The sequence below is a fragment of the Lethenteron reissneri genome, chromosome 34, assembly GCF_015708825.2.
Source record: "Lethenteron reissneri isolate LAM-NWPU_2019-01 chromosome 34, ASM1570882v1, whole genome shotgun sequence".
NCBI lineage: Eukaryota > Metazoa > Chordata > Hyperoartia > Petromyzontiformes > Petromyzontidae > Lethenteron > Lethenteron reissneri.
In genome coordinates this window covers 13,334,037-13,350,171 of record NC_083812.1, presented here as the reverse complement: position 1 = coordinate 13,350,171, position 16,135 = coordinate 13,334,037, and the positions used below count along the sequence as shown (strand labels likewise).

Sequence of the window (16,135 nt, the reverse complement as noted above, 5' to 3'; positions counted from 1 at the left end):
TTGCGCATTTTGATGTGACGTCAAATTTCTCACCCCCCCCCCTCGTCACACATCGTCACAAATGTCTGACCCCCCCCTCCCCGCCAGGTGCGTGACGTCATTTATGGACTGCCCCCTTGCCCGCACACAATCCGCTGTGAATCGCTCGCCACTCCCGTGGCAATAACAACGAGATGTAAACCTCGATTTTCGAGAGCGAGACGCTGGGCAGAGACGGGGCCCACACACAGCAACTCGAACTCGGGCTCTGTTCCGCTGGCGTTTGTGTCTTGTAAATCGTTTAAGGACCTGATTCGACATCCATCTTTGTTTCAAAGTTGGGTTTGGCTTAAGTTTGTAACGGCGCTATAGAGTCGTTATATATTTTTGTGTGTGTCAATACGGAGCTGCTGAAGCCACCTTCTTAGCAGGGCCGCATCAAGGCACGGGGCGTTAGAGGCTGCAAGCCCAGGGGCCTCCAGTAATGAAGTGAAAAGTTGTTTCACTCGTGAATGCTGAACTTTATTTGTTGTTAGCCTTGTAAAAATAAATTTGAATTTTCGTCAACTTTTTCTTGGTTCTTTCGGTAAAGTCACGTAGAAGGGAAATAATAAAATTATAAAAATAAAACATAATAAAATTATTTTCACGACGTTTCGGCCACAACGCAGAAACGTCGTGAGAATTATTTTATTATGTTTTATTTTTTATTATTTTATTATTTCCCTTCTACATGACTTTACCGAAAGAACCAAGAAGATGAATCCCTGCAGTCACGAAAGCTTTAAATCGAAATTTCGTCAACTTTGTTTTCCTTTTTAAATCCTTTATATTAAGTTCACTTGCTTGCGCGCTTACGACCGTGCAAATCTTTCGGTCGTTTTTTAACCCACTTCCCGTGATCCAATCGAGCTGACATTTTGCACACAGACTCGTTGTGCGTGACAATTTATTTTCGTGAAAAAATGTTTCCAAAATTTTCCACTTTTTAGGAAAAAAATAATTTCATATATTATTTAAAATACCAATGTGATAAAAATGAAACTCTTACTCAAGAAAAACAGAAATGAATAATAAAATAAAACCGATGCCACGCATATAAAGGATTTATAGTGAAAAACTTTGTTTTTACGGGTTAATTTTTTTAAATATTACTGGTGGGGGGGGGGGGCTCACAGTACCTGTAGCCGAGGGGCCTACACAATCTTAACTCGGCCCAGCTTCTCAGCATAAACTTTCGCAACCTACAGCTCGGAGGTACAGTACAGCATACACAGGCACACGCATGCAAAAACTTTAAACCATTTACACTTGCATTTCACATAATAAGTAAGCGCATAAATTACAGTCATGTTAGTGTTTCATTTGTCAGTCTCGTCCGAGTATGTGTTATCGCTAGTCTATGAACTATTTAAAACCAAACAATTTATTTTTATTTTACCAGGTAAGGCCCACTGAGCTATAATATAAAACAAATCCAGAAGCTATCTGGCCACAAACGACAGCTCAAACGAAGTGGCTTATCACGTGGAAATGCATAGCAACCAAACACTCCAAACGCGTGTTGTTGATTTTAAATGAGGGAAAATCCGGAGGACCCGGACAAAAAAAATCCATGTGACCGCCACGGGGAGATGTACAGACTCCAAATATACAGCAGGCGTCAGTGTCGGGATCAAACCCACGACCTCCTCCATACCATTCTAGATTTGAAGCTTTCGTGACTGCAAGGATTCATATGCTTAGGTTTTTTTGGTAAAGTCACGTAGGTAAAAAAATTAAATTAATAAAATTAAAATAAAATAAAAATCACGACGTTTCGGAGGCAACACAAGCTTCCACCTGAAGACGGAAGCTTGTGTTGCCTCCGAAACGTGATTTATTTATTTATTTTTAGTTTACTTTTATTAATTTAAAATTTTTACCTACGTGACTTTACCGAAAAAACCTAAGAATATCCTCCATACCAGGCGAGGTAGTTCACATCTCGCCACTGGGGCACCACGACACGGAGGTGTTGCTTGTGGGGTCCCCGCACTAACTGCCTCAGGCTGGTTGTGTCTGTGTGACAATCGACGACCAACAATATTGGTGCTAATTGGTTTTTTAGCCTTCTATCTGGCAACAAAACTGACACCTTTTTACAAGGAGTCATGTTTGCATAGACCACAATGCCTGCAGTCATAATGCAAACAAAAAACACAACTCTGATAATGTGCACTGTCCTTGAAGTTGATTGGTCCACACCCGAGACAGCTTTCCTTAGAGCCTAGTCTCGCATGGGTTGGACCAGATGACGCCAAAAGGCGCACAACTCAAAGACAATGTACCATCAGAGTATGAGAGCTCGGGGTAAGCACCTACACCATTGGAACCTCATTTGCCTGTAAAAAATATGATAATTGGTTTTTTACCCTTCTATCTGGCAACAAAACTGACACCTTTTTATTGCCAGAGAGAAGGGTAAAAAACCAATTATCATATTTTTACTGGCAAATGAGGTTCCAATGGAATATTGGTGCTGCTGAGGCAGTTGGTAGTCCTGGTGTTGTCCTTGATGCCTCACTAACCTTTGAAGCGCACATTAACAAGGTCACTCAGGCTGCCCATTTTTTCTTCTTAGAAACAAACTAAACTATATATTTTTATTTTACCAGGTAAGGCCCACCGAGCTACAGTATATATAGGTATTTTTCAGAGGCAACTTGGCCACAAATTATAGCTCAACAAAGTGGCTTATCATGTGGAAATGTATAGCAGCCAAATACTCTAAACGCGTGTTTCTAAATGTGGAGGTAAAAACCGGAGGCCCTGGAGAAAAATCCACGCGACAACGGGGAAAACATGCAAACTTCAAATATACAGCAGGCGTTAAGTTCAGGATTGAACGCACGACCTCCTGTATACCAAGCGAGGTAGTTAACATCTCGCCACGGTGGCGCCCATATAGCCAAACTGTGGCCCTATAGTTTTACTATTGGGCATTGAGAAGCTCGCTCATGGCTAAGTTTTCTCTCGTTTTGTTTTCTGTCTAATATACTGCTGGCATCCCCGTGGTCTTTCTCGAGACACCTAGACCAAGTGAGAGACACAGTGAACTCTGGAGACACACAGACCAGGTGAGAGACACAGTGAACTCTGGAGACACACAGACCAGGTGAGAGAGACACAGTGAACACTGGAGACACACAGACCAGGTGAGAGACACAGTGAACTCTGGAGACACACAGACCAGGTGAGAGACTCAGTGAACAATGGAGACACACAGACCAGGTGAGAGACACAGTGAACTCTGGAGACACACAGACCAGGTGAGAGACACAGTGAACTCTGGAGACACACAGACCAGGTGAGAGACACAGTGAACACTGGAGACACACAGACCAGGTGAGAGACACAGTGAGCTCTGGAGACACACAGACCAGGTGAGAGACACAGTGAACACTGGAGACACACAGACCAGGTGAGAGACACAGTGAACTCTGGAGACACACAGACCAGGTGAGAGACACAGTGAACTCTGGAGACACACAGACCAGGTGAGAGACACAGTGAACTCTGGAGACACACAGACCAGGTGAGAGACACAGTGAACTCTGGAGACACACAGACCAGGTGAGAGACACAGTGAACACTGGAGACACACAAACCAGGTGAGAGACACAGTGAACACTGGAGACACACAGACCAGGTGAGAGACACAGTGAACTCTGGAGACACACAAACCAGGTGAGAGACACAGTGAACACTGGAGACACACAAACCAGGTGAGAGACACAGTGAACACTGGAGACACACAGACCAGGTGAGAGACACAGTGAACACTGGAGACACACAAACCAGGTGAGAGACACAGTGAACACTGGAGACACACAGACCAGGTGAGAGACACAGTGAACACTGGAGACACACAGACCAGGTGAGAGACACAGTGAACACTGGAGACACACAGACCAGGTGAGAGAGACAGTGAACCCTGGAGACACACAGACCAGGTGAGAGACACAGTGAACACTGGAGACACACAGACCAGGTGAGAGACACAGTGAACACTGGAGACACACAGACCAGGTGAGAGAGACAGTGAACACTGGAGACACACAGACCAGGTGAGAGACACAGTGAACTCTGGAGACACACAGACCAGGTGAGAGACACAGTGAACACTGGAGACACACAGACCAGGTGAGAGAGACAGTGAACACTGGAGACACACAGACCAGGTGAGAGAGACACAGTGAAGTCTGGAGACACACAGACCAGGTGAGAGACACAGTGAACACTGGAGACACACAGACCAGGTGAGAGAGACACAGTGAAGTCTGGAGACACACAGACCAGGTGAGAGACACAGTGAACTCTGGAGACACACAGACCAGGTGAGAGAGACACAGTGAAGTCTGGAGACACACAGACCAGGTGAGAGACACAGTGACCACTGGAGACACACAGACCAGGTGAGAGAGACAGTGAACACTGGAGACACACAGACCAGGTGAGAGACACAGTGAACACTGGAGACACACAGACCAGGTGAGAGACACAGTGAACTCTGGAGACACACAGACCAGGTGAGAGACTCAGTGAACACTGGAGACACACAGACCAGGTGAGAGACACAGTGAACACTGGAGACACACAGACCAGGTGAGAGAGACAGTGAACACTGGAGACACACAGACCAGGTGAGAGACACAGTGAACACTGGAGACACACAGACCAGGTGAGAGACACAGTGAACACTGGAGACACACAGACCAGGTGAGAGAGACAGTGAACACTGGAGACACACAGACCAGGTGAGAGACACAGTGAACTCTGGAGACACACAGACCAGGTGAGAGACACAGTGAACACTGGAGACACACAGACCAGGTGAGAGAGACAGTGAACACTGGAGACACACAGACCAGGTGAGAGAGACACAGTGAAGTCTGGAGACACACAGACCAGGTGAGAGACACAGTGAACACTGGAGACACACAGACCAGGTGAGAGAGACACAGTGAAGTCTGGAGACACACAGACCAGGTGAGAGACACAGTGAACTCTGGAGACACACAAACCAGGTGAGAGAGACACAGTGAAGTCTGGAGACACACAGACCAGGTGAGAGACACAGTGACCACTGGAGACACACAGACCAGGTGAGAGAGACAGTGAACACTGGAGACACACAGACCAGGTGAGAGACACAGTGAACACTGGAGACACACAGACCAGGTGAGAGACACAGTGAACTCTGGAGACACACAGACCAGGTGAGAGACTCAGTGAACACTGGAGACACACAGACCAGGTGAGAGACACAGTGAACTCTGGAGACACACAGACCAGGTGAGAGACACAGTGAACTCTGGAGACACACAGACCAGGTGAGAGACACAGTGAATACTGGAGACACACAGACCAGGTGAGAGACATAGTGAACACTGGAGACACACAGACCAGGTGAGAGACACAGTGAACACTGGAGACACACAGACCAGGTGAGAGACACAGTGAACTCTGGAGACACACAGACCAGGTGAGAGACACAGTGAATACTGGAGACACACAGACCAGGTGAGAGACATAGTGAACACTGGAGACATACAGACCAGGTGAGAGACACAGTGAACACTGGAGACACACAGACCAGGTGAGAGACACAGTGAACTCTGGAGACACACAGACCAGGTGAGAGAGGCAGTGAACACTGGAGACACACAGACCAGGTGAGAGAGACAGTGAACTCTGGAGACACACAGACCAGGTGAGAGACACAGTGAACACTGGAGACACACAGACCAGGTGAGAGACACAGTGAACTCTGGAGACACACAGACCAGGTGAGAGACTCAGTGAACTCTGGAGACACACAGACCAGGTGAGAGACACAGTGAACACTGGAGACACACAGACCAGGTGAGATAGACAGTGAACACTGGAGACACACAGACCAGGTGAGAGACACAGTGAACACTGGAGACACACAGACCAGGTGAGAGACACAGTGAACTCTGGAGACACACAGACCAGGTGAGAGAGACAGTGAACACTGGAGACACACAGACCAGGTGAGAGACACAGTGAACACTGGAGACACACAGACCAGGTGAGAGAGACAGTGAACACTGGAGACACACAGACCAGGTGAGAGAGACAGTGACCACTGGAGACACACAGACCAGGTGAGAGACACAGTGAACTCTGGAGACACACAGACCAGGTGAGAGAGACAGTGAACACTGGAGACACACAGACCAGGTGAGAGACACAGTGAACACTGGAGACACACAGACCAGGTGAGAGAGACAGTGAACACTGGAGACACACAGACCAGGTGAGAGAGACAGTGAACACTGGAGACACACAGACCAGGTGAGAGACACAGTGAACACTGGAGACACACAGACCAGGTGAAAGACACAGTGAGCTCTGGAGACACACAGACCAGGTGAGAGACACAGTGAACTCTGGAGACACACAGACCAGGTGAGAGAGACAGTGAACACTGGAGACACACAGACCAGGTGAGAGACACAGTGACGTCTGGAGACACACAGACCAGGTGAGAGACACAGTGAAGTCTGGAGACACACAGACCAGGTGAGAGACACAGTGAACACTGGAGACACACAGACCAGGTGAGAGACACAGTGAACACTGGAGACACACAGACCAGGTGAGAGAGACACAGTGAAGTCTGGAGACACACAGACCAGGTGAGAGACACAGTGAACACTGGAGACACACAGACCAGGTGAGAGACTCAGTGAACACTGGAGACACACAGACCAGGTGAGAGAGACACAGTGAAGTCTGGAGACACACAGACCAGGTGAGAGACACAGTGAACTCTGGAGACACACAGACCAGGTGAGAGACACAGTGAACTCTGGAGACACACAGACCAGGTGAGAGACACAGTGAACTCTGGAGACACACAGACCAGGTGAGAGACACAGTGAACTCTGGAGACACACAGACCAGGTGAGAGACACAGTGAACACTGGAGACACACCGACCAGGTGAGAGACACACTGAACACTGGAGACACACAAACCAGGTGAGAGACACAGTGAACACTGGAGACACACAGACCAGGTGAGAGACACAGTGAACACTGGAGACACACAGACCAGGTGAGAGACACAGTGAACACTGGAGACACACAGACCAGGTGAGAGAGACAGTGAACACTGGAGACACACAGACCAGGTGAGAGACACAGTGAACACTGGAGACACACAGACCAGGTGAGAGACACAGTGAACACTGGAGACACACAGACCAGGTGAGAGACACAGTGAACACTGGAGACACACAGACCAGGTGAGAGAGACAGTGAACTCTGGAGACACACAGACCAGGTGAGAGACACAGTGAACACTGGAGACACACAGACCAGGTGAGAGACACAGTGAACACTGGAGACACACAGACCAGGTGAGAGAGACAGTGAACACTGGAGACACACAGACCAGGTGAGAGACACAGTGAACTCTGGAGACACACAGACCAGGTGAGAGACACAGTGAATACTGGAGACACACAGACCAGGTGAGAGACACAGTGAACACTGGAGACACACAGACCAGGTGAGAGACACAGTGAACACTGGAGACACACAGACCAGGTGAGAGACACAGTGAACTCTGGAGACACACAGACCAGGTGAGAGAGACAGTGAACACTGGAGACACACAGACCAGGTGAGAGAGACAGTGAACTCTGGAGACACACAGACCAGGTGAGAGACACAGTGAACACTGGAGACACACAGACCAGGTGAGAGACACAGTGAATACTGGAGACACACAGACCAGGTGAGAGACTCAGTGAATTCTGGAGACACACAGACCAGGTGCGAGACACAGTGAATACTGGAGACACACAGACCAGGTGAGAGACTCAGTGAACACTGCAGACACACAGACCAGGTGACAGACACAGTGAACACTGGAGACACACAGACCAGGTGCGAGACACAGTGAACTCTGGAGACACACAGACCAGGTGAGAGACACAGTGAACACTGGAGACACACAGACCAGGTGAGAGACTCAGTGAACTCTGGAGACACACAGACCAGGTGAGAGACACAGTGAACACTGGAGACACACAGACCAGGTGAGAGACACAGTGAACTCTGGAGACACACAGACCAGGTGAGAGACACAGTGAACACTGGAGACACACAGACCAGGTGAGAGACACAGTGAACACTGGAGACACAGACCAGGTGAGAGAGACACAGTGAAGTCTGGAGACACACAGACCAGGTGAGAGACACAGTGAACTCTGGTGACACACAGACCAGGTTCAGAGACACAGTGACCTCTGGAGACACACAGACCAGGTGAGAGAGACAGTGAACACTGGAGACACACAGACCAGGTGAGAGAGACAGTGAACTCTGGAGACACACAGACCAGGTGAGAGACACAGTGAACACTGGAGACACACAGACCAGGTGAGAGACACAGTGAACTCTGGAGACACACAGACCAGGTGAGAGACTCAGTGAACTCTATAGACACACAGACCAGGTGAGAGACACAGTGAACACTGGAGACACACAGACCAGGTGAGAGAGACAGTGAACACTGGAGACACACAGACCAGGTGAGAGACACAGTGAACACTGGAGACACACAGACCAGGTGAGAGACACAGTGAACACTGGAGACACACAGACCAGGTGAGAGAGACAGTGAACACTGGAGACACACAGATCAGGTGAGAGACACAGTGAACTCTGGAGACACACAGACCAGGTGAGAGACACAGTGAACACTGGAGACACACAGACCAGGTGAGAGAGACAGTGAACACTGGAGACACACAGACCAGGTGAGAGAGACACAGTGAAGTCTGGAGACACACAGACCAGGTGAGAGACACAGTGAACACTGGAGACACACAGACCAGGTGAGAGAGACACAGTGAAGTCTGGAGACACACAGACCAGGTGAGAGACACAGTGAACTCTGGAGACACACAAACCAGGTGAGAGAGACACAGTGAAGTCTGGAGACACACAGACCAGGTGAGAGACACAGTGACCACTGGAGACACACAGACCAGGTGAGAGAGACAGTGAACACTGGAGACACACAGACCAGGTGAGAGACACAGTGAACACTGGAGACACACAGACCAGGTGAGAGACACAGTGAACTCTGGAGACACACAGACCAGGTGAGAGACTCAGTGAACACTGGAGACACACAGACCAGGTGAGAGACACAGTGAACTCTGGAGACACACAGACCAGGTGAGAGACACAGTGAACTCTGGAGACACACAGACCAGGTGAGAGACACAGTGAATACTGGAGACACACAGACCAGGTGAGAGACATAGTGAACACTGGAGACACACAGACCAGGTGAGAGACACAGTGAACACTGGAGACACACAGACCAGGTGAGAGACACAGTGAACTCTGGAGACACACAGACCAGGTGAGAGACACAGTGAATACTGGAGACACACAGACCAGGTGAGAGACATAGTGAACACTGGAGACATACAGACCAGGTGAGAGACACAGTGAACACTGGAGACACACAGACCAGGTGAGAGACACAGTGAACTCTGGAGACACACAGACCAGGTGAGAGAGGCAGTGAACACTGGAGACACACAGACCAGGTGAGAGAGACAGTGAACTCTGGAGACACACAGACCAGGTGAGAGACACAGTGAACACTGGAGACACACAGACCAGGTGAGAGACACAGTGAACTCTGGAGACACACAGACCAGGTGAGAGACTCAGTGAACTCTGGAGACACACAGACCAGGTGAGAGACACAGTGAACACTGGAGACACACAGACCAGGTGAGATAGACAGTGAACACTGGAGACACACAGACCAGGTGAGAGACACAGTGAACACTGGAGACACACAGACCAGGTGAGAGACACAGTGAACTCTGGAGACACACAGACCAGGTGAGAGAGACAGTGAACACTGGAGACACACAGACCAGGTGAGAGACACAGTGAACACTGGAGACACACAGACCAGGTGAGAGAGACAGTGAACACTGGAGACACACAGACCAGGTGAGAGAGACAGTGACCACTGGAGACACACAGACCAGGTGAGAGACACAGTGAACTCTGGAGACACACAGACCAGGTGAGAGAGACAGTGAACACTGGAGACACACAGACCAGGTGAGAGACACAGTGAACACTGGAGACACACAGACCAGGTGAGAGAGACAGTGAACACTGGAGACACACAGACCAGGTGAGAGAGACAGTGAACACTGGAGACACACAGACCAGGTGAGAGACACAGTGAACACTGGAGACACACAGACCAGGTGAAAGACACAGTGAGCTCTGGAGACACACAGACCAGGTGAGAGACACAGTGAACTCTGGAGACACACAGACCAGGTGAGAGAGACAGTGAACACTGGAGACACACAGACCAGGTGAGAGACACAGTGACGTCTGGAGACACACAGACCAGGTGAGAGACACAGTGAAGTCTGGAGACACACAGACCAGGTGAGAGACACAGTGAACACTGGAGACACACAGACCAGGTGAGAGACACAGTGAACACTGGAGACACACAGACCAGGTGAGAGAGACACAGTGAAGTCTGGAGACACACAGACCAGGTGAGAGACACAGTGAACACTGGAGACACACAGACCAGGTGAGAGACTCAGTGAACACTGGAGACACACAGACCAGGTGAGAGAGACACAGTGAAGTCTGGAGACACACAGACCAGGTGAGAGACACAGTGAACTCTGGAGACACACAGACCAGGTGAGAGACACAGTGAACTCTGGAGACACACAGACCAGGTGAGAGACACAGTGAACTCTGGAGACACACAGACCAGGTGAGAGACTCAGTGAACTCTATAGACACACAGACCAGGTGAGAGACACAGTGAACACTGGAGACACACAGACCAGGTGAGAGAGACAGTGAACACTGGAGACACACAGACCAGGTGAGAGACACAGTGAACACTGGAGACACACAGACCAGGTGAGAGACACAGTGAACACTGGAGACACACAGACCAGGTGAGAGAGACAGTGAACACTGGAGACACACAGACCAGGTGAGAGACACAGTGAACTCTGGAGACACACAGACCAGGTGAGAGACACAGTGAACACTGGAGACACACAGACCAGGTGAGAGAGACAGTGAACACTGGAGACACACAGACCAGGTGAGAGAGACACAGTGAAGTCTGGAGACACACAGACCAGGTGAGAGACACAGTGAACACTGGAGACACACAGACCAGGTGAGAGAGACACAGTGAAGTCTGGAGACACACAGACCAGGTGAGAGACACAGTGAACTCTGGAGACACACAAACCAGGTGAGAGAGACACAGTGAAGTCTGGAGACACACAGACCAGGTGAGAGACACAGTGACCACTGGAGACACACAGACCAGGTGAGAGAGACAGTGAACACTGGAGACACACAGACCAGGTGAGAGACACAGTGAACACTGGAGACACACAGACCAGGTGAGAGACACAGTGAACTCTGGAGACACACAGACCAGGTGAGAGACTCAGTGAACACTGGAGACACACAGACCAGGTGAGAGACTCAGTGAACTCTATAGACACACAGACCAGGTGAGAGACACAGTGAACACTGGAGACACACAGACCAGGTGAGAGAGACAGTGAACACTGGAGACACACAGACCAGGTGAGAGACACAGTGAACACTGGAGACACACAGACCAGGTGAGAGACACAGTGAACACTGGAGACACACAGACCAGGTGAGAGAGACAGTGAACACTGGAGACACACAGACCAGGTGAGAGACACAGTGAACTCTGGAGACACACAGACCAGGTGAGAGACACAGTGAACACTGGAGACACACAGACCAGGTGAGAGAGACAGTGAACACTGGAGACACACAGACCAGGTGAGAGAGACACAGTGAAGTCTGGAGACACACAGACCAGGTGAGAGACACAGTGAACACTGGAGACACACAGACCAGGTGAGAGAGACACAGTGAAGTCTGGAGACACACAGACCAGGTGAGAGACACAGTGAACTCTGGAGACACACAAACCAGGTGAGAGAGACACAGTGAAGTCTGGAGACACACAGACCAGGTGAGAGACACAGTGACCACTGGAGACACACAGACCAGGTGAGAGAGACAGTGAACACTGGAGACACACAGACCAGGTGAGAGACACAGTGAACACTGGAGACACACAGACCAGGTGAGAGACACAGTGAACACTGGAGACACACAGACCAGGTGAGAGACACAGTGAACTCTGGAGACACACAGACCAGGTGAGAGACTCAGTGAACACTGGAGACACACAGACCAGGTGAGAGACACAGTGAACTCTGGAGACACACAGACCAGGTGAGAGACACAGTGAACTCTGGAGACACACAGACCAGGTGAGAGACACAGTGAATACTGGAGACACACAGACCAGGTGAGAGACATAGTGAACACTGGAGACACACAGACCAGGTGAGAGACACAGTGAACACTGGAGACACACAGACCAGGTGAGAGACACAGTGAACTCTGGAGACACACAGACCAGGTGAGAGACACAGTGAATACTGGAGACACACAGACCAGGTGAGAGACATAGTGAACACTGGAGACATACAGACCAGGTGAGAGACACAGTGAACACTGGAGACACACAGACCAGGTGAGAGACACAGTGAACTCTGGAGACACACAGACCAGGTGAGAGAGGCAGTGAACACTGGAGACACACAGACCAGGTGAGAGAGACAGTGAACTCTGGAGACACACAGACCAGGTGAGAGACACAGTGAACACTGGAGACACACAGACCAGGTGAGAGACACAGTGAACTCTGGAGACACACAGACCAGGTGAGAGACTCAGTGAACTCTGGAGACACACAGACCAGGTGAGAGACACAGTGAACACTGGAGACACACAGACCAGGTGAGATAGACAGTGAACACTGGAGACACACAGACCAGGTGAGAGACACAGTGAACACTGGAGACACACAGACCAGGTGAGAGACACAGTGAACTCTGGAGACACACAGACCAGGTGAGAGAGACAGTGAACACTGGAGACACACAGACCAGGTGAGAGACACAGTGAACACTGGAGACACACAGACCAGGTGAGAGAGACAGTGAACACTGGAGACACACAGACCAGGTGAGAGAGACAGTGACCACTGGAGACACACAGACCAGGTGAGAGACACAGTGAACTCTGGAGACACACAGACCAGGTGAGAGAGACAGTGAACACTGGAGACACACAGACCAGGTGAGAGACACAGTGAACACTGGAGACACACAGACCAGGTGAGAGAGACAGTGAACACTGGAGACACACAGACCAGGTGAGAGAGACAGTGAACACTGGAGACACACAGACCAGGTGAGAGACACAGTGAACACTGGAGACACACAGACCAGGTGAAAGACACAGTGAGCTCTGGAGACACACAGACCAGGTGAGAGACACAGTGAACTCTGGAGACACACAGACCAGGTGAGAGAGACAGTGAACACTGGAGACACACAGACCAGGTGAGAGACACAGTGACGTCTGGAGACACACAGACCAGGTGAGAGACACAGTGAAGTCTGGAGACACACAGACCAGGTGAGAGACACAGTGAACACTGGAGACACACAGACCAGGTGAGAGACACAGTGAACACTGGAGACACACAGACCAGGTGAGAGAGACACAGTGAAGTCTGGAGACACACAGACCAGGTGAGAGACACAGTGAACACTGGAGACACACAGACCAGGTGAGAGACTCAGTGAACACTGGAGACACACAGACCAGGTGAGAGAGACACAGTGAAGTCTGGAGACACACAGACCAGGTGAGAGACACAGTGAACTCTGGAGACACACAGACCAGGTGAGAGACACAGTGAACTCTGGAGACACACAGACCAGGTGAGAGACACAGTGAACTCTGGAGACACACAGACCAGGTGAGAGACACAGTGAACTCTGGAGACACACAGACCAGGTGAGAGACACAGTGAACACTGGAGACACACCGACCAGGTGAGAGACACACTGAACACTGGAGACACACAAACCAGGTGAGAGACACAGTGAACACTGGAGACACACAGACCAGGTGAGAGACACAGTGAACACTGGAGACACACAGACCAGGTGAGAGACACAGTGAACACTGGAGACACACAGACCAGGTGAGAGAGACAGTGAACACTGGAGACACACAGACCAGGTGAGAGACACAGTGAACACTGGAGACACACAGACCAGGTGAGAGACACAGTGAACACTGGAGACACACAGACCAGGTGAGAGACACAGTGAACACTGGAGACACACAGACCAGGTGAGAGAGACAGTGAACTCTGGAGACACACAGACCAGGTGAGAGACACAGTGAACACTGGAGACACACAGACCAGGTGAGAGACACAGTGAACACTGGAGACACACAGACCAGGTGAGAGAGACAGTGAACACTGGAGACACACAGACCAGGTGAGAGACACAGTGAACTCTGGAGACACACAGACCAGGTGAGAGACACAGTGAATACTGGAGTCACACAGACCAGGTGAGAGACACAGTGAACACTGGAGACACACAGACCAGGTGAGAGACACAGTGAACACTGGAGACACACAGACCAGGTGAGAGACACAGTGAACTCTGGAGACACACAGACCAGGTGAGAGAGACAGTGAACACTGGAGACACACAGACCAGGTGAGAGAGACAGTGAACTCTGGAGACACACAGACCAGGTGAGAGACACAGTGAACACTGGAGACACACAGACCAGGTGAGAGACACAGTGAATACTGGAGACACACAGACCAGGTGAGAGACTCAGTGAATTCTGGAGACACACAGACCAGGTGCGAGACACAGTGAATACTGGAGACACACAGACCAGGTGAGAGACTCAGTGAACACTGCAGACACACAGACCAGGTGACAGACACAGTGAACACTGGAGACACACAGACCAGGTGCGAGACACAGTGAACTCTGGAGACACACAGACCAGGTGAGAGACACAGTGAACACTGGAGACACACAGACCAGGTGAGAGACTCAGTGAACTCTGGAGACACACAGACCAGGTGAGAGACACAGTGAACACTGGAGACACACAGACCAGGTGAGAGACACAGTGAACTCTGGAGACACACAGACCAGGTGAGAGACACAGTGAACACTGGAGACACACAGACCAGGTGAGAGACACAGTGAACACTGGAGACACAGACCAGGTGAGAGAGACACAGTGAAGTCTGGAGACACACAGACCAGGTGAGAGACACAGTGAACTCTGGTGACACACAGACCAGGTTCAGAGACACAGTGACCTCTGGAGACACACAGACCAGGTGAGAGAGACAGTGAACACTGGAGACACACAGACCAGGTGAGAGACACAGTGAACACTGGAGACACACAGACCAGGTGAGAGACACAGTGAACTCTGGAGACACACAGACCAGGTGAGAGACTCAGTGAACTCTATAGACACACAGACCAGGTGAGAGACACAGTGAACACTGGAGACACACAGACCAGGTGAGAGACACAGTGAACACTGGAGACACACAGACCAGGTGAGAGACACAGTGAACACTGGAGACACACAGACCAGGTGAGAGACACAGTGAACACTGGAGACAGACCAGGTGAGAGAGACACAGTGAAGTCTGGAGACACACAGACCAGGTGAGAGACACAGTGAACTCTGGTGACACACAGACCAGGTTCAGAGACACAGTGAACACTGGGGACACACAGACCAGGTGTGCACCTGCGTGGAGACGGGGGCAGACCACGGAGTGTCGCGTCTCCACGCTCCCCGTGTCCTCTGCGTTAATTCTCCAGCACGCGCTCCAGCGCCATTGCCCTCCGCGTCCTCACAACCACGGAGCTTTTCCCGTGCGTCTCGCTCCACGGAGCCGGCCCCTCTCTCCTGCTCTCTCTCTCTCCCAGTCTGTCCTCCTTTGCGGGCCGCCCTGAAGAGGAATTCCCCTGCACAGTCACCTCGGTTACTCCTCCGCCTCCTCGTCGCCGCCGTCGTCCACTCTGCTCCACTCGCCTCTGCGTGAGTCACAGACGGAGATCCATCACCGCCAACGCC

General features: G+C 50.6%; 1 protein-coding gene across 1 annotated transcript in view; it reads right to left on the bottom strand.

The window, feature by feature from the left end:
- LOC133350692 (cGMP-dependent protein kinase 2-like) overlaps nucleotides 1-15,898 on the bottom strand; it is a 50,482-nt gene extending 34,584 nt beyond the window's left edge. The window contains exons 1-2 of the mRNA XM_061565329.1: nucleotides 15,806-15,898; nucleotides 1,161-1,223 (exon numbers count right to left, since the gene is read on the bottom strand). Of these exons, the coding sequence (XP_061421313.1) occupies nucleotides 1,161-1,210 (50 nt within the window). The 5' untranslated portion in view covers nucleotides 1,211-1,223; nucleotides 15,806-15,898. The remainder of the gene's footprint in view (nucleotides 1-1,160; nucleotides 1,224-15,805) is intronic.
- Between the last annotated feature and the right edge of the window lie 237 nt (nucleotides 15,899-16,135).